The sequence below is a fragment of the Melanerpes formicivorus genome, unplaced genomic scaffold (genome assembly GCF_026170545.1).
Source record: "Melanerpes formicivorus ecotype bairdi unplaced genomic scaffold, bMelFor1.0.p_v2 SCAF_15, whole genome shotgun sequence".
Classification (NCBI taxonomy): Eukaryota; Metazoa; Chordata; class Aves; order Piciformes; family Picidae; genus Melanerpes; species Melanerpes formicivorus.
In genome coordinates, this window is record NW_027142367.1 from 9,588,558 (window position 1) to 9,611,017 (window position 22,460).

Here is a 22,460-nt window from a genome sequence, read left to right on the forward strand (position 1 = left end):
TGGATAGCTACAGAAAAGATTTCTCATATTGCCCATATTCATCCCAACCTTCTCTTCTTACTCCCCCCCCCACTGCAAAAAATAATAGAATGGTAGAATGGTTGGGTTGGAAGGGACCTTTAAAGGGCAGCAGGGGCATCTGCAACTAGAGCAGGTTGCTCAGAACCCCACATGACCTGACTTACAATGGTTTCAGGCATGGGGCATCTACCACCTCTGGGCAACTTGGGCCAGGGTCTCACCACTGTAATGAAAACTTCTTCCTTCTCTCTAGTCTGAATCTCTCTCTTTTAGGTTAAACCAAATACCTCTTGCCCTGTCACAACAGGGCATACTGAACCTTCCCTTTAAGTCCTGAAAGGCTGCAAGAAGCCTTGTAGCTTTCTCCAGGCTGACCCACTCCAACTCCCTCAGCCTATCCTCACAGCAGAGGGGTTCCATGCTCTCATCATTCCTGTGGCCTGTTCAGGTCCTGCTTCTGCTATGATGGTCTCACCCCTTAAAGGAAGATTTTTTTCTACCTAAAACTCTTGTATGAGGCCACCACCAGGTACTTCAGAACACAAAAAGTAATTATTTTTTTCAGTGTACCTCACTGTAGAGTTTCCTAATTAAAAATCTGATAGAAGTCTGCTCACTGTCACATCAGAAGAGCAAGATATGGTCCTTGCAGCTGTGTGTATGAATGTGGGGGGCTTCAGCAGAGTAGTGACAGCCCAGGGGACACATCTCTCTACCTGAACACATCTTTTATTGTAGCCCTGTGCTGGGTAATTGAAAACCACTTTAAACAGCAGCTGCTGACTCCAGCATCTGTTGAATACCTGTCACAGCCTTTAATGAACTAACATTTACATAGAGACATCTGCCATACTGTGACTTCAGAAAGCCAACCACTGAGATACTTGTCCCCTAGTCTGATACCATCAGATCTTGCTGGAAGAGCTAATTAAAACCAAACATTCCTCTTTTCAGGCAGAACCTGCTTTTCCCACTTTCAGCCCAGTTTCCAACATCCCTGTTGGTTTTCTTAACCCACAGACTGACCCAGTTTTGTTGATGTTCTTCATTGAAGAACATCACTTCAGACAGAGATGGGATCATCTACCAAATTCTCTTGCTCTGGGTCTTTCTAGATGAAAACCAGCAAGCTGGAGACTAGTATTTTTTAGAGATAAAATAAAATGGTTGTCTCAGGCTGTGTAAGTTAAGCAGGATCTCCTTTCTCCATTGTTCTGAACAAAACATTCAGACCATAATGCCATGATAAATTGTCAGTAACGAAGTCTGCAATGCATTTTGGACAGGCCAGGCTGGAGAGGAGGGCAGAGAGAACCTCATGAAGTTCAACAGGGGCAAGTGTAGAGTCTTGCATTTGAGGAGGAATAACCCCCTGCACCAGTACAGGTGGAAAGCAGCTCCATGGAAAAGGATCTGGGAGTACTGGTGAAAGACAAGTTCACCATGAGTCAGCAGTGTGCTTTTATGGCCATAAAGGCCAATGGTATCTTAGTGTATGTGAAGAAATGTATGGCCAGCAGGTCAAAGGAGGTTCTAGTCCCGCTCTGCTTTGCCCTAGTGAGGCCATATTTGGAGTTCTGGGTCCAGTTCTGGGCCTCCCAGTTCAAAAGAGACAGGTAGTTACTGGAGAGTGGCCAGTGGAGGCTGCAAAGATGCTGAGGGACCTGGAGCATCTCTGTGAGGAGGAAAGACTGAGAGACCTGGGGCTTGTTTAACCTCGAGGAGAGCAGCCTCAGAGGGGATCTTCTCAATGCTCAGTAAGAGATAAAGGGTGACAGGCAAGAATATATGGCCAGACTCCAGTGTTGCCCAGTGAGAAGGCAAGGGGCAGTGGGCACAAACTGGAACCTAGGAGGTTTCATCTGAATGTGAGGAAAAAATTACTTGCTTTGAGGGTGCTGGATCCCTAGAGCAGGATGCTCAGAGGGGTTGTGGAGTCCCCTTCTCTAGAGAGATTCCAAGCACACCTGGACATTGTGATCCTGGGCAAACTGTTGTGGGTGACCCTGCTTCAGCAGGGGGATTATGTGAACTGACTTTGTTGCTCTTTTTCAGACTTTTTTGTCTTGGCCAAAAGATGTAGGAAAAAAAAGCTATAGCATGACTTTTTCCAACCTCTTTCTGCTCCAAATGTGCCTCGAGATATGCTGCCTATCTTCAGGACATGGGGAAGACAGTGCTGTGCCTCCTGGTCAAGCTCTGCTCATTGAGCCATGGACAGATTTTTCATTTCCAGTGAAGGAGATTAAGAGAACTAAAAAGATTGCCTTGAGTTCTGTATCACACATGCACAGCTCCTCCCAAACACCCCAGGGATCTGGTTGTAGGCACTTTTGAGATCCAAGGTCCCTGAAAGGATGTGCAGCACAAAACCAGGCTCACAATAATTTGACCTTTACAGAAAACATATCTCTATCTCCCCAGCTTGGGATTCTTTATTCAGCATTCACTACCAAGGGTGCTCCCAAACCTCACAGATGATAAAATCCACTCAAAAGAGAATGAAAGAAATCAGTTGGAAATGTGAACATAAAGACAGTTACTCATTATTTGGGGAAAAACCCACAACCAGCACAAGCCTGGAGCTGGCTCTCCCAAGCCAGTAGGAGATGACCACTGATTATGCTAATGAGGGCAACAAGGACAGCCATGTTTTATTCATAACTTAATCAGATGATTACTAGAGAAACTACTTCATCATGGGAGAATGTTCCCAGTAGAACTATGGCCTGTCCAGCCATTGGCAATGGCCACACTCCAGAAGCCAGACCAGCAGTAGTCTCCTCATCACTGTGTGCCTGAGTAAAGTTTCTACCACAGCTCAATAATTGCTTAGAAAGTTCTCAGCAGCATTAGAAACGATCTGCTTATCTAGCTGAGATTCTTACTAAATTGGGATACGTAGATGAATGAGATGAGAGTTGATCATTCTCTGGACATCTTCATCATTCCACCCATTCAATGTCTTTCCCAAAGGATTTGATTGCTTCATCAATGTGAAAGATTGATGTGGAACATCTTTGAATCTATAGGCTAAGCTATGTTACAATGTATATTCATGCTTAACCCAAGAGGCACCTCATGCTGACATCATTTGTTCCACAAAATGTCCCTCTCAGAATAATCAGAAAGAATAAAGTGGGGGCTCCATGGAGATATAAGCACCATGCAACAGGAGAGAGATGACCAGTGAAGGAATCAGAGTACCCACCTTGGCGTGATGGAGATCTACTCCATACATTGAGAGTTTTTTGGCATTCTCCAGGAAATGCATCTCAGCCTCTGCAGGTGTCATTCCCCTGAGGAAAAGCAACCAAATCCTAGCATCAGTGTTAAGGAAACAGAATACAAAAGAAAATCCAGCTGCTAGAAAATGTTTTCAGCCTGTCAGACCTACAGTCATACCCCTTAGGTAGGTGAGTACTGGTCAGGGCCAAAACTCTCGTGCAGAGTTCCATGTTCTCCATGCCCCCTACTCTGCCTTAGTGAGGCCACATTTCAGAATCACAGAATGCTGGGTTGGAAGGGACCCCAAGGATCATTTGGTCCAACCTTTCTAGGCAATAGCAAAGTTTAAATGAGATGGCCCAGCACCCTGTCAAGCTGAGTCTTAAAACTGTCCAATGTAGGGAAAGCCACTTTCCCTGTGAGATGATTCCAACGTCTGAATGTTCTCATTGTGAAAAATTTTCTCCTGGAGTCCCACTGGAATCTCCCAAGGAGAAACTTGTACCGATTGTCCCTTGTCTTTTCCATGTGCCTCTGTGTAAAAAGGGAGCCTCCACCCTCCTGGTGGCCACCCTTTATGTATTGGTACATGGTGGTTAAGGTCTCCCCTAAGCCTTCTCAAGGCTGAACAAACTCAGTCCTCTCAGCCTTTCCTCATATGGCAGATCTTCCAGTCCTCTGATCATTCTCTTGGCCCTTCCCTGGACACTTTCCAGTCTGTCTGCATCTGTTTTGTACAGCAGGGACCAAAACTGCACACAGTACTCCAGGTGTGGCCTGACCAGAATGGGACAATGACTTATTTATCTCTGCTAGTAATGCCCTTGTTGATGTAACCCAGCATCCTGTTGCCTTTCTTTGCTGCTGCAGCACACCGTTCACTCATGCTAACCTTGTTGTCCACCGAGATCCTCAGGTCCCTCTCCACAGGGCTGTTCTCCAGCCATGAGGATCCCAGCCTGAGTTGCACTCCTTGGTTATGTATTCCCAGGTGCAAGACTCTACATCTGTCCCCACTGAACTTCCTAATGTTCTTGCTAGCTCACTCATTCAACCTATCCAGGTCTTCCTGGAGGATGGCTTCTCTCTTCGGACTGCCAAGCTCCCCATTCATTTTGGTGTCATGAGCAAACTTCATCAGGGTGCTCTTGAACCCAAACATCCAGATCACATAACATTATTAATTAGTGTTGGGCCCAGTATCAATCCCTGAGGGACCCCACTTGTGACTGGCTGCCAGGTTGAGAAAGAACTATTGACTGCCACAATCTGGGTACAGCCTGTCAGCCATTTTCCCACCCACCACACAGACCACATATCTAGGCCACAATGTGTTGGTTTCTCTAGGAAGAGGTTGTGGGGAACCATATGCAAAGCCTTAGAGAAGTCCAGGTAGACAGCATCAGCTGCTTGCCCTGCATCAACCCAGTGAGTTTCTTTGTCAGAGAAGGTGATCAGGTTTGCCAAGCACAATTTGCCCCTGGTGAATCCACATTGGCTTTTCCCAGTCAGAGGCTTCAGTTGACTTAAGACAGTCCCCAGGAGAATTTGCTCCCTAATTTTCCCAGGGATTGAAATGAGGTCTATAATTAAATGGGTCCTATTTGGAACCCTACTTGTAGATGGGGGTGTCATTAGCCTTCTTCCAGTCTTAAAGGATATCTCCTGATCTCCATGAGTTCTCACAGATTATGGAGAGCAGCCTTGCAACAACATCAGCCAGTTCTCAGCACCCTTGGGTGGATGGCATCTAGTCCCACTGATTTGTACAGGTCAGGCTCCTGTAATAGCTGACACACCAACTCTTCCCTGAAGGCAGGTCTGTGTCTGCATCAACCTGCATTTTTATTCCCATGGACTGGGACCCAACTGCATTGGTAAGGACCAAGATGTTGAGGACCTCTAGAGGGCTTTTCAGCATTGTTGGTGATTAGTTCACCTTTCCTGTTTAATTGTGGGCCTGTAGCCTCTGTTTCTGCTTGTTGCTAATATATCTGAAGAAGCCTTTCTTGAAGGGCCAATTCTAGCTCAAGCTGAGCTTTTGCCTTTTTGTCTGCATCTCTGCATACCCTGGTAATGCACTTGTAATCTCCAATAGGTAGTGTTCTACTTTTCCATCTCTGCTACATTTCCCTTTTGGTTCTGAACAGACCTAGAAGCTCACAGCTAAACCAAGGAGGTCTCTTGTTCTGTCTACTTCCCCTGACTCTAGAGGGGAAGAACTAGTTTTGTGTGTCTAGGAGAGCATTCCTGCAAAACTCTCAGCACTTGCTAGCACCTTTATCCTCCATAGAAGCTTCCCATCGGATCCCTTCCAGTTGAGCCCTGAGCCTGCTGAAGTTTGCTCTTCTAAAATCTAAACCCTCTGTTTTGGAACTAACCTTTAGTGTGCTCACTAGTATCCTGAATTTCACTCTGATCACTGCAGCTGAGGCTGTTACTACCCAAGATATTACACAGCAGGTTTTCTTGGTTAGTGGGCAGCAAGACCAGCAGTGCCTCATTCCTGGTTGGCACATCTAACCTTTGTATGAGGAAGGAGTCCTCTATGCATACCAAAAACTTTGATGGATGACAGGTGAGGTGCTTTATTGTTCCTCCAGAAAATGTCTGGGTAGTTAAAGTCTTCCAAAATAAACAGGTTTTGTGGTCCTGAAGCTTGCTTAAATGACTCCAGTATTGCCTCCCTGCTTGTGTCAGATACCTACTGTAAGGTCTCTCTTGGAGATGACCCCTCAAATTTTGGCTCAGAGGCATTTGATAGGGCTTCCATGACTACCATGGTTGACTTCAATATATTCAAGGTTCCCTTTAATACAGTGCCACTGCTCCACTTCTTCTACTCTGCCTGTCTTTATGAAGCAGGCTATAGCCATCTATCATGCTCCTCAGGTCATGTGACTTCTCCCACTGATTTCTGGGGATCCCTGTATGCTGACATAACTTTCTGACTGCACCTGCAGTACTGCATCCAATTCTGGGCTCCCAAGTTTGAGACATAAGGAACTATTGGAGAGAGTCCAGCAGAGACTATGGAAGATGCTGAAGGGCATGGAGCATCTCTGTGAGGAAGAAAGGCTGAGAGACCTGGGGTTGTTTAGCCTGCAGAAGAGCAGCCTGAGAAGGGAACTTCTTAATGTTTAGCAAGTGCTAAACGGTGCGGGGCAAGAGGATGGGGCCAGACTCTTGTCAGTGGTGCCCAGTGACAGAACAAGGGGCAAAAGGCACAAACTAGAACCCAGGAGGTTCCATCTGACGATGAGGAAAAAATTCTTTCCTGTGAGGGTGCCACAGAGCCCTGGAGCAGGCTGCCCAGAGAGGCTGTGGAGTCTCCTTCTCTGGAGAGATTCCAAACCCTCCTGGACACTGTGTTCTTGAGCAACCTGCTGTAGGTGACCCTGATCTAGTAGGGGGCTTGGACTAGATGATCTCCAGAGGTCCCTTCCAACCCCCACCACACTAAGATTCTGTGCAAAATTCTTCTGTAACTGAAGACATGGAGAGGAGCCATGTCCACAAAATATTCTTAGCACAGTAGATAAGTGGAGGTCCCTGAAGGCAGGCTACAGCCCCTGCTGATGTTCTGTATCTACCTGTGGCTCTTGTGCAGCTCAATCACTTTATCCTCCAGCTCTTTTGTGTGATTGGGTGCGAAGCGGAACTCGCTGATGTAGTCGCTGCCGTACTCATCAGGGTCGTAGTCGCCGAGCTCCGACTGCACGGTGTAGGAGCCCAGCAGGGCCAGGGTGACAAAGGAGCAGGGCAGCCGGCCCGACACGATGTCATCTCTCAGCTGCAAGCAGAGGTAGTACCTGCAACAAAGCACCAAAGTGGCTCTGAAGTTCTCCCTCAGGGAGCATCACCCAAGTGGCTTTGGCTCCGGTACTCATTCACAGACAGTTCCCAACCCCAAGGTTTTTTTTTCTTCTTAAATTAGATGTTGCTACACATAAATTATCTTTATAAAGCAGGATGGAGATGTCTTATTAAAAGAGTTTATTACTTCCTTTAGTGATCTGGATGGAGAATTACCCATTAAACGTACCAGGTTTCCATCATAAATCACTAAGACACACAGCAACCTTAAAATTATTTTCTTTAAGAAAAAAAACCCAGAACTAATTCACCCCCCCAAATACTGTCCATTGAAGGGCAGCTGAACTCCAAGGTGCTCAAAAAAATTCAGTTGTCTCCTTGGCAAAGTCATGAGCCTCCTCAAAACCACACCCAAACAGCAAATGCTGTCAAAAACATGGTCATAGGCAGTGCAATGTGGAAGCAAAGATGGAAAAACAGAAGAGTGCTGGCTTGCTGGTGAAGACAAAGAGCTTCCAGGGGAGATTTGAGGGATTACAAGAGCGTTTTCCTTTCTTTTTGTAGACCTCTGCTGAAGCGGAAGCTCTTGGCACAGTGTCTCTCTGTGTAGTGCCTAGTACAAGTGACCTCTGATTGAAGCCAAGGGCTTCACGCTACCCGTAAAGCGACAAGTAGTCCACAAAGCAAGGCAGGCTAAAATGATGCACAGGTTGCAAAATGTTATCAGAACAGGATAGAGAATGGTTGGCTGAAGACACAAAACTCATCAGAGTTCAGAAGTTTTCCTGCTTTACACCACAAATGAAAACATATGAGGGGTTGTTTTGGGTTGTAGCTGCAACCTGAATACAAAAGTAGAGAGCAGAGGTGCAGCAGTGACTCACAGAGCAGGGAGCAGCTGGTCATCAGCACCATATTCCTGACAACGTGCACATCAAATGCTTCCCTTGTTAAATGACAAAAAAATGACACACAGGATTACTATTGACCCACCTCTTTCCTTTCATAGTTAGGATTTTACTTACAGTATCAACTTGTGACCAGAAAGTGGGCACTGGATATCTTTGTGAAAATTAAAATCAACTCTCAGGGAAATGTGTGTTGGAAAACTGGAATTTTAGGGTTTGTCCTTGTTTGAGCTAGGCCAGAACCAATTCTGGGCAGGGGGTTGACCTTCTCAGCTCTGTCTCAGCTCAGTGAGGGCACTTTCTGAAGCTCAGGGCAGGTTTGCAGACAGTGGCTGCTAGCAAGTGAGAGTGCTGATGGGGAGAGTTACTGGGCTCGGCTGCAGAAAGGCTCTGGTTTAGACTTGCCTGTGCAGATTGAGGGCACTGCCACATCTAGTGCCCCACCTTGAGGGTGGGAGAAGAGAACAGAACAGGTGAGCCTCAACCAACACAGGATTCCATCGAATGGATGGCATCTTCAGGATCAAGATGAGGGATCACCGGGGTCAAGCTCCTTCTTCAAAGGCAGGTGTCCCTTCTGCTTTTGATTCTAATGCCTGTGTTCCTGAATCCAGGATCCAGTTCCCACCTGCTGCTGCTGAGTTCAGTCTGGGACTTGCCCAGTGCTTGCTCCTAGCATCAATGGTGACAATGGTGATGCCATTGCCATTAAGGGTTAGATACTGGTGTGTATGTCATTGTCTCTTTTTAATTGGATTTCAGTGTTGGGGTGTGTGTGTGAATTTCAACCACCACATTCTTCTTTCCATCCCAGCTGGTTTAGTTCCTTTCCCAACCCATCAGCTTATCTCTCTTCCTCCCTCTTACCCTTCTCTTCCCTTTGGGAACATAGAGGGGTTGATAGAGAGCCTCTGGCACTAATCTGGTGGTCAGTCCAGCCCTGATCCTTACCAGGGTTAAGCTATACAAAGGTCTTAGCTCAGAGGACAGACACTGTTCACAGCGTCCATTCTGCCAAGGCACTGCATGTTTTCCATAAACTCATAAGAGGAAGGAAGCCAGTGGGAATACAAAGCATTCCTTTCCTTGGATAATTAGAGTGTAAATGCTACTACAAACAGCTTTTAAGCCCCTTCTGGAAGGTATTTAATGTTTTAAACACCTGGTAATATCTTCAGATAGCTGGGCAGGGTCCGGAGGGTAGAATTTCACATTGAATGCAAACTGCCAAGCACCACCTGGAAAAGAACAGAGAGTGACTGAAAGGACACTGTCAGTACAAAGGGGGCTGTTCATGCTCTTTGATACCAGCAGACTTCAAGTGCTCCAACAGGAAGAGGTTGGTCTCTTCTCCCAGGCAACCAGTACCAGAACAAGAGGACACAGTCTCAGGCTGCGCCAGGGGAGGTTTAGGCTGGAGGTTAGGAAGAAGTTCTTCACAGAGAGAGTGATTGCCCATTGGAATGGGCTGCCCGAGGAGGTGGTGGGGTCACTATCACTGGAGGTGTTCAGGAGGAGACTTGACACGGTGCTTGGTTGCATGGTTTAGTTGATTAGTTGGTGTTGGATGATAGGTTGGACGCGATGATCTTGACGGTCTCTTCCAAACTGTCTACTCTATTCAGTCCAGAAGAACAGGATTTAGTATCTTTTCCCTATACATCATTCTGAAGACACTAATTATCCCTCTCACAATAACAGTATTAGATCAGATCTTACAGCTCTTTTTGTATTTAGTACGATTCCCACCCAAGGGAGACTCCTCAGGGAACAAGAATTTATTTCTAACACTAAAAAAATCCCCTCAGTCTGAAAACAATGCTCATGGAATTATCCATCTCCAAACACAGCCCATCCAAAGCTTTAAAACCCAACAACCCAAACCCAAGAGGTGCTGGAAACTCCAAGTCAGAATAGGAGGAGCTCTGGAGGTGATGTGCTGAGGTCTGCTTGCTCAAACCAGCTCACAGTATCTTCTCAGTGTTGCTGCCTCAGCACATTGCTGCCATCTCCAGCAAAAATAAATCACTGTGGAGGTAAACCGGCAAGGACAAAGAGAGCATGACCAGAAAACTACAGAACACTAGGCAACTGGTGCTGAGGAATATGGTTTAGTGGTGGGCTTGACAGTCTTAGGTTAATGGTTGACCTTGGAGGTCTTCTACAACCTTAATGATTTTGTGATTGTGTGTTTCTTGATGGGTAAGTTTAGGTGACCCATGGGATGGATACCAGTTTGGATCATCAGTTTGTGAAGCTTTTCTTGAAGCATTAGCTTTAAAACATAGAATGGTTTGTATTGGAAAGGGCCTTTAAAGGATACCTAGTCCAAACCCCTGAAGTAAGCAGGGCCATCTGCAAGAAGAGCAGGTTGCTCAGAGCTCCAAACATCCTGATCTGGAATGGTTCCAATGGTCCAGTGGTTCCATGGTTCCAAGTCCAATCATTGGTTGGACTTGATCTTGAAGGTTGTTGCCAACTACAGCGATTCTATGGGGCATCTACCACCTCTCCAGGCAGCCTGGGACAGGGTCTCACTACCCTCAGCATAAAACACTTTCTTCTTTTTTAGTTTAAACCCATCACTCCTCCCCCTGTCATAACAGGCCTTGCTAAAAATCTGTCCCAAACTTTCCTTTAAGTCCTGAAAGGCCACAATGAGGTCTCCCCAGAGCCTTCTCTTCTCCAGGCTGAAGAACTCCAGCTCTCTCAGCCTGTCCTTACAGCAGAGGGGCTCCAGCCCTTGGATTATGTTTATGAAAATAACACTGGTGGAAATGTTTGGTTGCTTACAGTGTGTGGGGAAGTCTCCCAGACAGTGTTAATTAACCCTCTGAATCTTGGAGAGGGAAATGATCCACCTGCTAGTCCTGACCCAACAAATGTGAACCACCAGATGCATTTGCTTTGTGAAAGCACAAGCACCAAAAGAGATCATTCTCTAGAAGAAAAAGCACTGCTGAGGTTCTCCTGCCCAAGTCATAGAGACAGATGCACAAAAGGCAGGCCAAAGTTTTTTCCTTGGAGAGGCTCCTGAATGGCTAAGTTCAACCACTGAGCTGTTCAAAAGCCATTTATCCCAGAGCCAGGGGCAAGACCTTCAACCAGCCAAGACACCACACAGAGGAGCTCAGCCCCAGTAAGGAGGCCCAGCCAGCACCCGTGGATGATACTGGAGGAGTCATCAATCATTGCCCTAACAACCGGGGGGCCACCAGGCCCCCCGGCCTTTGTTGTCACCACCACCATCACCCAGTGTGCACCATGAGGACTCACCGGTGATGAGAGGAGGATCCCTCAGCCCAGAAGGGCTCAACCTGGGGCTTCTGCCTCTCTTGGGAGGGATTAAAAAGGGGAGTGGGTAGGGAGGGCCAAGTGGCCACACCTGGGGTGGGAGGAGTCTCCAACAGAGCCCAGGTGCTCTGAATTTTGAGGGGAAGAAGGGGGAAAATGGGGCAGGTGAGGGACTTTGAGGTCAGGTAATGATAGGACTAGGGGGAATGGAAAAAAAAATAGAAATGGGTAGATTCAGATTGGATGTTAGGAAGAAATTCTTCACCATGAGGGTGGTGAGATACTGGAGGCCACTTCCATGTTTTCTGTCATTACTCTCCTCTCCCTAATCTCCACCTGACTCTAACCTTCTTTCATGGAGTTATGAAGAGCGAGGTTTCCTTTCAGCCTCCTTTTCTCTGGGCTGAACAACCCCAGTTCCCTCAGCTGCTCCTCAGAAGATCTAAAAGATGCTCAGTGCACAGGGTTTGCCATCATCACAATCACTGATTGTGGGAAAAATCCTTTTTTACGCAGGTTTTTGAGATCCTGATACACCAGGATGGAAGTTTCCCAGCCCCCCCTGAAATAAACAATGTGACCAATAACAAACTTACTTCGGATCTGCTTCTTGATTTCCTTGGCAGGGTCCAACCAATTCTGCAAAGAAAATGGTTCCTTTTTTTCAGTTTGAATGAGAACACACAACAAATATTATTTTTAAAGCAGTGCTATGAGTCAGAGCAAAGGTCTGCAACCCCTTCCTCCTGCGGCAGGCAGGCAGGGGGAACACTAACTTCCAAGATGTGGACCTGGGTAGAAGAAGGATTTTTATTGACCTCCTTGCCAAGAAGGTGGGGAATCATCATGACAACACATGGAATCATCATGGTGATGTGTGGATGTCAAGGATGGATGCCAAAAAGGAGATGGAATTCCTTGGGAGGAGGTGTGCAAGCAGCTTGAGCTCTCTTAGTTCTGCTGCTGCTGCTTTGTCCTCTAAGAGAATCAATTGGATGTTTAAATATTCTATTATCTAGACATTGGATGAAACAGCTATGTAAACAGCATTTAAAATGTGTCACACAGCCCAGAACAGAAAGTTGCCCTCCCCTTGGAAAGTTCCAAAGAAAGATAAACAAATAAATCTGGAGGGGAAAAAAACCTCCACACTAAAGAAATATCAAACAAGCAGAACACAACAATCCTCCCCCAACAAAAACAACCATTTTGCAGCTGTCCAAACTGGGTGTGTGATGCAAAACAGGAGGGTGAAGAGCTCCAGCTCTTTCTGTGCACCAGCACACCATGCACTAAGGACTTAAAGCTGTGTCAGCATCTCTGTTTTCAAAGACAATATGTGATGTGGGGACAGATCTTGTCTGGATGGAAGCTCTCTGGCAGAGGATGGAGGTGACTTGCTAAGTACTCTGACATTAAAAGTATGCATGTTATTGGTCAATAAATGTGGTGGTCAGCAGTTAAATTCTTTTAGCTGTTTAGCTTTGCAAAGTAACTGGTGGTCTATAAATGTTTAGTGCTTCTAAACCATCTGTTAATACTAAATAAATTCTTCTATTTCCAGTGCAGGCAAGCACATCTGGCTGGAAATGCACTTAAGCATCTGCTTAACTTCTACCACAACTCAAAACTACACATATGCTAAAGTGTTATCTTGCACCAAGGGTCTGCTTAGGTGATTTCCTGAACCAAACCCAAAATCCTCACATTTAGAAGTCTATAAAAAAAGGGGAAAAGGGAGACAAAAGGACTGATTTGTACCATACAGAACTGAAATGAAAAGAATAATAGAATGGTCTGGATTGGAAGGGGCCTCCAAAGTTCATCTAGTTCAACTCCCTCTGCAGTAAGCAGGGGGGTCCTCAACTAGACCAGGTTGCCCCAACCCCTGTTAAGCCTCACCTTGAGTATCTCTAGGGATGGGGCCTCAACTACCTCCCTGGGCAACCTATTCCAGTGTTCTACTACCCTCATGGTAATGGTTGGTGTGTGAACAAGTCATCAGCAGTTAAAGAAGCGGCAAGAGCTCAGCTGTGTCATGGAAGAGCATTCAGGACATGCAAAGAAAACAGCTCCAGTTGGTGAAGTCTGCTGGGCTACTGCTCATATCGCTCAGAGGTTCTGGTGCTGCTTTCTTTCAAAATATTTATCTTAGAACACCAAAACCACACAGAATGTTTTAAATTATCCTTTGATAGTCTCTCATCATAACATGTCCAAAGTAAGATATATATATATCACCTGTAGGTTAGATCACCTTGGACATTTCATAGACTATTTCATACTGAAGTTGAGATGCAGATAAGCAGAATGTGATTAATTGTTCCTATCAACTACTTCTGAAGACATGTCTTTGGTTGCATCAACAATAAGCACAGAATCATTGACATCTAGCATTATAAATCGTAGAGACACAAAATCATTGACTGTTTTGGGTGGGAAGGGACCTTTCAAGGTGATCTGATCCAATTCCCCTGCAGTCAGCAGGGACATCTACAACTAGAGCAGGTTGCTCAGAGCCCTGTCCAAACTGACTTAGAATGGTCCCAGGGCTGGGGATTCAACCACCTCTGGGCAACCTCTGCCAGTGTCTCACTACCCTAATTTTAAACAGTTTCTTCTTTCTCTCTAGTCTGAATCTCCCTCTTTTAGTTTAAACCCATCACCCCTTGTCCTGTCAACAAAAGGCCTTGCTAAAAATATTGTCTCCACCTTATAGTCACCCTAATGTGAATATAAAGTCAAGACTCAAAGCCTTGCTTTATCTAAGTAGTTAGCAGAAGTCAATCAAGCCCTGCCTGTCTGTATCCCAAGCACAGTATTATTAAGTCCTATTTGAGTATTATTAATAGTGTATCTACGAATGTAAATCTGATGGCAGTCATGAAATAAATCATAAAAGAAAAGGAACCAGCTAGATGCTGTAATTCTTTCATGTCACAAACAGTCAGAGAAGAGGGATGCCAGGAAAATAGGGGGATGCTCCCGAGTTGCTGAGTTATGACAGCTCGAGTCACCTCTATGGAACTTGCCAAAGAAGATAAAAAAACCTCCTGCACTGCTTGAAACAGTCTGGAGGGGTCTTGGGGAGTTCTGATGTCCACACTCCAAAGAACAGCCAGGGTTTTGTGGGTTACCTTTTGGTTTTCTGTGTCCCTGTAGGTCAGCCCAAAGTAGTCTTTTTCCAGGAGGTTCAGATGCTCGCAGACTTTGTCGAACAGCACTTGACCTCTGGAACGTTTCTGTGGGAAATAAACAAGGGAAAACAAAAATCACTCTTACAAAATGAAGTAATACCAGCAACAATCCTCAAAATAAACCCAAAATCATTCTCAAAGCAGTAACTCCAAAATGATTTAATTCTACTCCTGTGTCTTTCCAACTTGTTGACCCGGAGCTTCATAAATCTCAGCTGGATGGGGTACATCTGCTTTATTTGGAAGTCCAGGTCTTCTTGTGCACCTGAAAATAAGTCAGTATATGCCATGGTTTGAGTCTGAAGGAGAAGCTCTCTCATGTCCTTCAGAAACTGCAACTTCAAATGCAGACTGTAGTCGTATCTCCACAGACCAGAATGTTCTTTGTATGCAATGGCAGCAACCAACAATGCTAACAACTATTCCTGCTCAGAGCTGTTACTGAGGGGTGATCACTGGAGGAAAAATCAAATGTGGAGATCTTTCTTACTTTGGTGACAATGTGGAGTGATTCCAGGATCCTTTTGGGTCTAATATATTGGAAACACAGTAACAACATCTATTGAAATCTCTGGAAGAGCCCAGTGTCTCAATAGGAGCACAGGTGGGTAGGAAAGCAGCTTTCCAGTGTCCCACTAACCTTCTTTACTGCTGACACATTAGATGAGAAGATCTCTCACTGGCAGACCTTAGCAGAAGCTTCATAGTATCCCTGGTATTGGATAGTGAAAATGCAGGTCATCTGAGTTCTCAGTGTTACACGTGACATTGAGACAAAATATCCAAAACCCCCCCACCAGACAGAAATGTCCTCTAGAAACTACACCTGCCAGCCCTGAGATGCATTAATGATCATAGATCACAAAATCATTTAGGCTGGATCATCAAATCCAGCTGTTAATTCAGCACTGCAAGGTCACCACTAAACCACATTTACATGGCTCTGAAATCCCTCCAGGGATGGGGACTCCAGCAGTGCCCTGGGCAGCCTGTTGCAGTGCTTTACAACCATTCAGAGGAAGAAATTTTTCCTACTGTCCAACTTAACCCTCCCCTTGCACAACTTAGCGCTGTTTCTTCTCATCCTAGTGCTTCTTCTCTGGGAGAAGAGACCAACCCCCAGCTGGCTCCAACTGACCTTCAGGGAGTTGTAGAGAATGAGGTGTTCTCCCCCAAGCCTCTTTTTCTCCAGGCTTATCGACCCAAGCTTCCCCAGCTGCTCCTCACTAGGAATATGATGAACAATTCAAAACTATTTGGGTTACTGTTTCACCACCACCTGCTTCCCTAAGCTAAAGGGAAGTCTTCTCTTCTCCAGGCTAAACAGCTCCAGGTTTCTCAGCCTTTCCTCCTCACAGAAATACTGCAGTCCCCTCAGCATCTCTGGAGCCTCAGCTGGACTCTCCAGTAGTTCCCTGGCTCTCTTGAACTGGGGAGCATCACACTGCACCTTGGACTCCAGATGTGGCCTCACTAGGGGAGAGTAGTGGGGGGAAGAGACCCTCACCCTGTCTTCTTTGTGCACCCTGGGACACGATTAGCCTTCTCGGCCAGAGGAGCACACTGCTAACTCATGGCAAATTTGTCAACAGCACTCCCAAGTCCTTCTCCCTGGGGCTGGTTTCCTGCAGGTCAAGCTCTCACCTGTACTGGTGCAGGTGTTTATTCCTCCCCTGGTGCAGGACCTACACTTCCCCTTGTTGAACTTCATGAGGTTCCCCTCTGTCCAGGTCTCACAGAACGGCAGCACAGCCTGATGGGGTGGCAGCACTCCTCCCAGTTTGGTACCATCAGCAAAAATCCAATCCTCTGTCTGTCAGATTTCTCCTTGGAGGGGCACTGCTGCATGGGGATCGTATCTCAGCAAGACCAAGACACCTCTGATCTCAGAGGATTTCAAGGCATTGGCCAGGCAATGCACATAGCTGGCCTGACCTATTGTCCTGCCTGATCCAGGAGCCACCTAGTTCCTTCCAACCAGCACAGCCTTGATATTTGGCTCCTTATGCACCTTTGTGTAGATACCAAGGGGTTAATCACTGTGTATCTGACTGAAGTGCAGTGTGCCAGTCTCCTCTCCTACTCTATTTTTACTCATGAGCAGATTACCTTCCTCCCCCTGATAGTGAACAAGACTGAAGAGCTGAAGTGCGTGAAGAAACCCTCTTAGCTTCCTGGAAATGAAAGCAACTGCAGCCTTCCAAGTGTCGCATTTTGGAGAGCTTCTATTTTTGCACCAATGCTGCAGTCTCATGTGGATGCAAAATGCTGAGCCAGGGCTGGCTGCAGCATGCAGGTGGGAAAGTATCTCCTGCCTGATACCAACTGCAGGAGGTCACATTCAGAAAGAGTCTCACAGCCAAAATGCTACAACAGGATTTGTTTTGGCCACCAATAACCATCAACTCCACAGTGTGGTAACTGTAAGGTCAGGGCGCATCATGAAAGAAAACTTCACCTCCCTTTTGCTCAGTCTAGGACCACAGCAAGATGAACAAGTAAAATCCCAGAGTTGTTTTGGTTGGGAAAGACCTTTAAGATCTACAAATCCAACCATAATGTAACTCTACCAAGGCTGGTGATAGACCATGTCCCTCAGGACCACACCTCTGTGTCTCTGAAACAGCTCCAGGGATGGGCATTCGACCACCTCTCTGGGGAGCCTGTTTCAGGGTTTGAGAGCCCTTTCAGTAAAGCAGTTTCTTCTAATATCCAACCTCAATCTCCCCTGGTGCAATTTAAGGCCATTTCCCCTTGTCTGATCACTTGTAACCAGGGAGAAAAGACCAGTCCCCACCTCGCTCCAACTTCCTTTCGGAGAGTCATAGAGAGAGAGGTCTTCCCTCAGTCCCCTTTTCTCCAGACTAGAAGTATTACACCTATGGACCTGGATTTGAAAGAGAAAGGATTTGCACATAGCTGTCCATGAAGACACATCTTCTTCCCCAAAAGGGTTGTCAAGTCCTGGAACAGGCTGCTCAGGGAGGTGGTGGAGTCCCCATTCCTGGAGAGATTTAAAAGCTGTGTAGATGTGGTGCTGAGGGACATAGTTCAGTGATGACCTGGCAGTGCTGGGTTAATGGTTGGACTCAAAGATCTCTTCCAACCAAAACGATTCTATGATTCTAATGTGTTTGGGGTGGGTTTTTTTGTTTGCTTGTGTGTTTTTTCCTGGGATTGACCATATTTTCATGTGAATTGGGTAATTCACAAGGAAAGAATGAGAAAGTCTGTTGTCAGGAGGTTGGAATTCAGCAATGTGGAGACTCAGCTGGGGGAATTTATGGGAAAAGAGTTCTCACTGTGACAACGAGTTGAAAGTATTCCTAACCACCAGTTAATCACTGAGTCACAGAATCACAGAATGCTAGGGGTGGAAGAGACCTCAGAAGATCATTTAGTCCAAACCCCCTGCCAGAGCAGGATCACCTTTGTGACCTAGTAGTAGGTCACATGGGAACATGCCCAGGCAGGTTTTGAATGCCTCCAGAGAAGGAGATTCCACAACTTCAATCACTTTCCTGGTCTTGCTGGCCACACTATACCTGATCCACACCACAATGCTGTTGGCCTTCTTGGCCACCTGGGCACATGTTGGCTCATTTTCAGCTGGCTGTCAAGCAACACTCCCAAGTCCTTTTCTTCCTGGCCAAATGTGAGGGGAATGAAGAGCTAGGCAATTTCAGGAAGATTTAATTGTGTAAAAGCTGTGTTCAAAAGACTTGTATTTTCTTCAGTGTGAATGCACTTGATGCAAGGAAATGTTGGTGCTACAGTCATATACCTGCAGCCAGTGCCAAGGACATTGTGTAACATGACATCTTTTTTTTATCAGAGGCAACCTTCCTTAATGCCCTTTGAGCCTGCAGTCCTCAAAAGCCAGCACTAATCTAAAAAAATACTAAATCCCAGTAAGAAGATTGGTGACCTAGTCATGATTCTGGCATCAGGCCAAACGAGAGGTTTTGCTTTCTGCAGCAGAGATCACACCAGGGCTGACATCACACAAGCTCTGAGAGTTTGCAAGTTGAGGACAAAGCAGAGCAGCAAAAGGGGCACCTAAGAAATAACAAGGACTCTGGAGCATGTCTATATGTGGAAGAGTAACAGCCATGGCTACATATGCACTAGGGCTACAGAAATCCCTGTCAAATGTGATGATCATCAAATGCTTGGGCAACCCAAGAGCATCGACAGAAGCTGTGCTGTAGAACTTGAGATCTGGATAACAGCTCGCAAGCCCTGCTCTGCCATCATGGCAAAAAGAGTGGATGCTATTCCTCAAACAACAGCTTGATTCTCAGCACACTCATTAGTCTCACACAAAGCCCCTCAGCAAGCGTGGAGTGTGTCCAAAGAGCAACAAAGCTGGCAAAGGGTCTGGAGAACAAGTCTTACGAAAAGCAAGGGAGGGAACTGGGGTTGTTTAGTCTGGACAAAAGGAGGCTCAAGGGACACCTTCTGTCTCTTTATAACTCCCTGCAAGGGGCTCCGAGCCAGGTGGGAATCAGTCTCTTCCTCCAAGGGAGAGGACAAGAAGAAATAGCTTCAAGTTGTGCCAGGGGAGGTTAAGGTTGGACATGATGAAAAATTTCTTCCCTGAAAGTGTAGTCAAGTCCTGGAACCGGCTGCCCAGGGCAGTGGTGGAGTCCCCATCCCTGGAGTTGCTTCAAAGCCTTGTAGATGTGGTGCTGAGGGACATGGTTCAATGGTGGACTTGGCAGTACTGGACTACTGGTTCAGCATCTGATTCAATCATCTTAAAGGTCTTTCCCAACCAAAATGATTCTGTGATTCTATGATGTGCTAAATCCTGACATCAAATAATGATCCTTATTCCATGCTGTTGGAGGCTTTGCAGTGAAAGTACCTTCCTTGCTCAGCTTCTTTGGAAACAGCTTCTTTGGGCTTGGATTTTAACCAGATGTGCAGCTGATGTATTGGCTTAATACCTCCTGATTGCCCCACTGCCTCCTGCAAGCCACTCTGTGGGAAGCTGAGTGGGATTCAATACAGCAGCTGAAGCTTTCCAATAGCAGTTATAAACCATGGAATCAGACTTGTTTTGGTTGGAAGAAACTTTAAAGACCATCAAGTCCAATTGTCAGTGAAGCACTGCCAAGTCCACCATTAAATCATATCCCTCAGCATGACTTTTACATGGCTTTTAAATCCCTCCAGGGATGGGGACTCCACCACTGCCCTGGGCAGTCTGTCAACCCTTTTAGGGAAGACATTGTTCCTCACGTCTAACCAAAACCTCTCCTGGTGTAAATAGAAATATTGTCCTTATTCTACCTATACTTGGGTGAGCTCAGCTAATGATGCAGGAGCCCAGCACCACCCCAGTGAGGAGAACCAACAGAAATAGTTCCTGGCATCTATCAACAAAAATCAAGCATAAACACTTTGTTTATTTTCAGCTAAAAAAGGTCTCTGCTGTCGCCATAGTCTGATTTAGCACATAATCTCGCCATCTGAACTCAAAAACCAGAGAGCTCTCCCTGACCTACATTGCCAGACTGGGCTGAAAAACAGAAATAAATCACACAGAAAGATGCTCTTGAGGCAGGAGAGGCAGAGTGATGATGAGGCTTGGAGATTTGAGGTACCCTGAATAGGATTAAACCATCAATGTTGGGGTTGTCAAGCACAACAGCATAGCCTGTGCTTCAAGCTTCACCACTTCAGATCAAAAACCCTTTCTGCCAGAGGAAGATAAACCTTGAGAGACAGATCTTGCTGCCCATCAAAGCTTTGCTTTGCAAGCAGGTATGTCCTCATCACCCAGTCCCATCTTGGATAGCTGGTTCACTGTATCAACAGAGAAGCATAAGGAAACATAAAAGCAGCCTAGGGAGCACTGCATGGAACTGAGCTGGAGAGAAATCACTCATGTGAGGTGTGAGGACTTTATATGGAAGCTAATGTCTTCAGGGGGTAATAATAAAGTGAAGAGCGACTTAGTTTTGGTCTGGAAGCAGCAACTTCAAATGTTAAGGTGGGTACATCACCTATAAAATGGGAGCAACTAGCAAGAGAGCTGGAGATGAAATCAGATGGCTCAGCTGGGAGCTGGAGCAGGTAAGAGGCACTTGAGTAACACAGAAGCAGGGCAGGAAACGTGACAAAATGCCGGGAGGCTTGGCAGAAGCGTGACCTGAAAATCAGCAGCTTCTCTGGAAGGATGACATATTCATCAATGAACTGGAAGAAGGGACAGAGTGAACCCTCAGCAAGTTTGCTGATGATAGAAAACTGGGAGGAGTGCTGGCACCCCATCAGGCTGTGCTGCCATTTGGTGAGACCTGGACAGGCTGGAGAGTTGGGCAGAGGAGAACCTCATGAAGTTCAACAAGGGCAAGTGTAGGGTCCTGCCCCTGGGAAGGAATAATCCCCTGCACCAGTACAGATGAGGGGTTCACCTCGCTCCAAGGAGAAGGACCTGGGAGTGTTGGTGGACAATAAGTACCCCATCAAGCAGCAGTGTACCCTTGTGGCCAAGGAGGTCAATGGCCTCCTGAGGTGCATTAAAAGGACTGTGATCAGCAAGTCCTTGTCCGCTCCTCTGTCCTGATGAGGCCAACATCTGGAGTTCTGGGTCCAATTCTGGGCTCCCCAGTTCAAGAAAGGTAAGGAGCTACAGGAGGGAGTTCAGTGGAGGCCTTGATGACACTGAGGGGCTGAAGCATCTCTGTGAGGACGAAAGGCTGAGGGACCTGAAGCTGTTTAGTCTGGAGAAGAGCAGCCTGAGAGGGGAGCTTCTCAATGCTCATTAGTATGTAAAAGGTGGGGGGCAAGAGGATAGGGCCAGACTCATTCACTGGTGCCCAGAGCAGGACAATGGCCAGCAGGCACAAACTGGAACCAAGGAGGTTCCATCTAAGCAGAAGGAAAAAAATTCTTTGCTGTGAGGGTGCTGGAGCCCTGGAGCAGACTGCCCAGAGAAGTTGTGGAGTCTCCTTCTCCAGAGAGACTCCAAACCTACCTGGATATTGTGATCCTGGGCAACCTGCTGTGGGTGACCATTCTTTAGCAGAGGAGTTGGACAAGATGATCTCCAGAGGTCCCTTCCAACCCCCACCATGCTGGGATTCTGTGATGGGTATGAGGTAGATGGTGAAATGGACACATTGTCCAGAAATAGCAGGAGCCTTCAAAATCTGAGCATCTGCTTTGGGGAAGGAAAATGGTAAGCAAAGACCTTCATCCACTGGTTGTGATTTATATTCCAGTAGTGCTTAAAAACATGTGTGGAGTTTGGGTGCTGGCTGCATCAGACACCCCAGTAAGAAGCAGCAGCCACTCTAGGGTGAGGACCACCCCAAGTAATGAGCCTAAAGAAGAGAAATGTGGAGGGATTGATGCAGTGTCACCTTAGTCAGGCCACCAACAAGGATGGACCCCTCGTGCCAACAGACCTCTGTCTGTGGTAAAAGATCCTTCTCTCCTGAGCTCCTGCAGACAGGTTAACCTTGCAGTACTGGATTTGAGTGTGCATGAACGGAAAAACTGTTAAAAACTTCAGCAGATGGAGAACATGCTCCTGATGCCTGGCTCGTGTCCAACCGGCACACCAAGGGAAGGCAACCGGAGGCAACGCTTCACTGGGAAGTTTGCAGCTCATCATTTATTCCCTAGAAAAGGCAGTTCCAGAGCAGCTGAAACTGTTTGCCAATGTAGGCTGCCCCCTCTCAATGGTTTTCACCATTATGAAAAATGCCCAATGATTCCAACGTAGCAACATGAAGGTTTTTTGGTCTGCCATCATTCCCCTGGCCACATCATTTCCAGAAAGCATTAATGGAAGGCAAGAGATATGAGGACTGGATAAAAAAAATGCAGGTGGAGAGGACATGCACAAATGTTTGGGTTTTTTTGTTATTTTAAACTTTGAGCATGTAATTTGATTGTGACCCTGTCCTCTGCTCTGCCAAAAGGTGAGATTTAAAGCCCAATCTGCTGTTTCCTTGGTACAACTTGGTTTTGATTCTTG

The 22,460-nt window shown here is 46.4% G+C and overlaps 1 protein-coding gene across 13 annotated transcripts in view; it reads right to left on the reverse strand.

Annotated features, from left to right (window-relative positions):
- The window catches only part of EPB41L3 (erythrocyte membrane protein band 4.1 like 3), a 114,198-nt gene that overhangs the window by 37,696 nt on the left and 54,042 nt on the right, over positions 1-22,460 (reverse strand). For all 13 annotated transcript variants that reach the window (XM_068147578.1, XM_068147577.1, XM_068147587.1 and 10 more), the window contains 5 exons: positions 14,405-14,509; positions 11,864-11,906; positions 9,136-9,211; positions 6,843-7,061; positions 3,233-3,320 (listed from right to left, as the gene is read on the reverse strand). In XM_068147578.1, the coding sequence (XP_068003679.1) occupies positions 3,233-3,320; positions 6,843-7,061; positions 9,136-9,211; positions 11,864-11,906; positions 14,405-14,509 (531 nt within the window). The remainder of the gene's footprint in view (positions 1-3,232; positions 3,321-6,842; positions 7,062-9,135; positions 9,212-11,863; positions 11,907-14,404; positions 14,510-22,460) is intronic.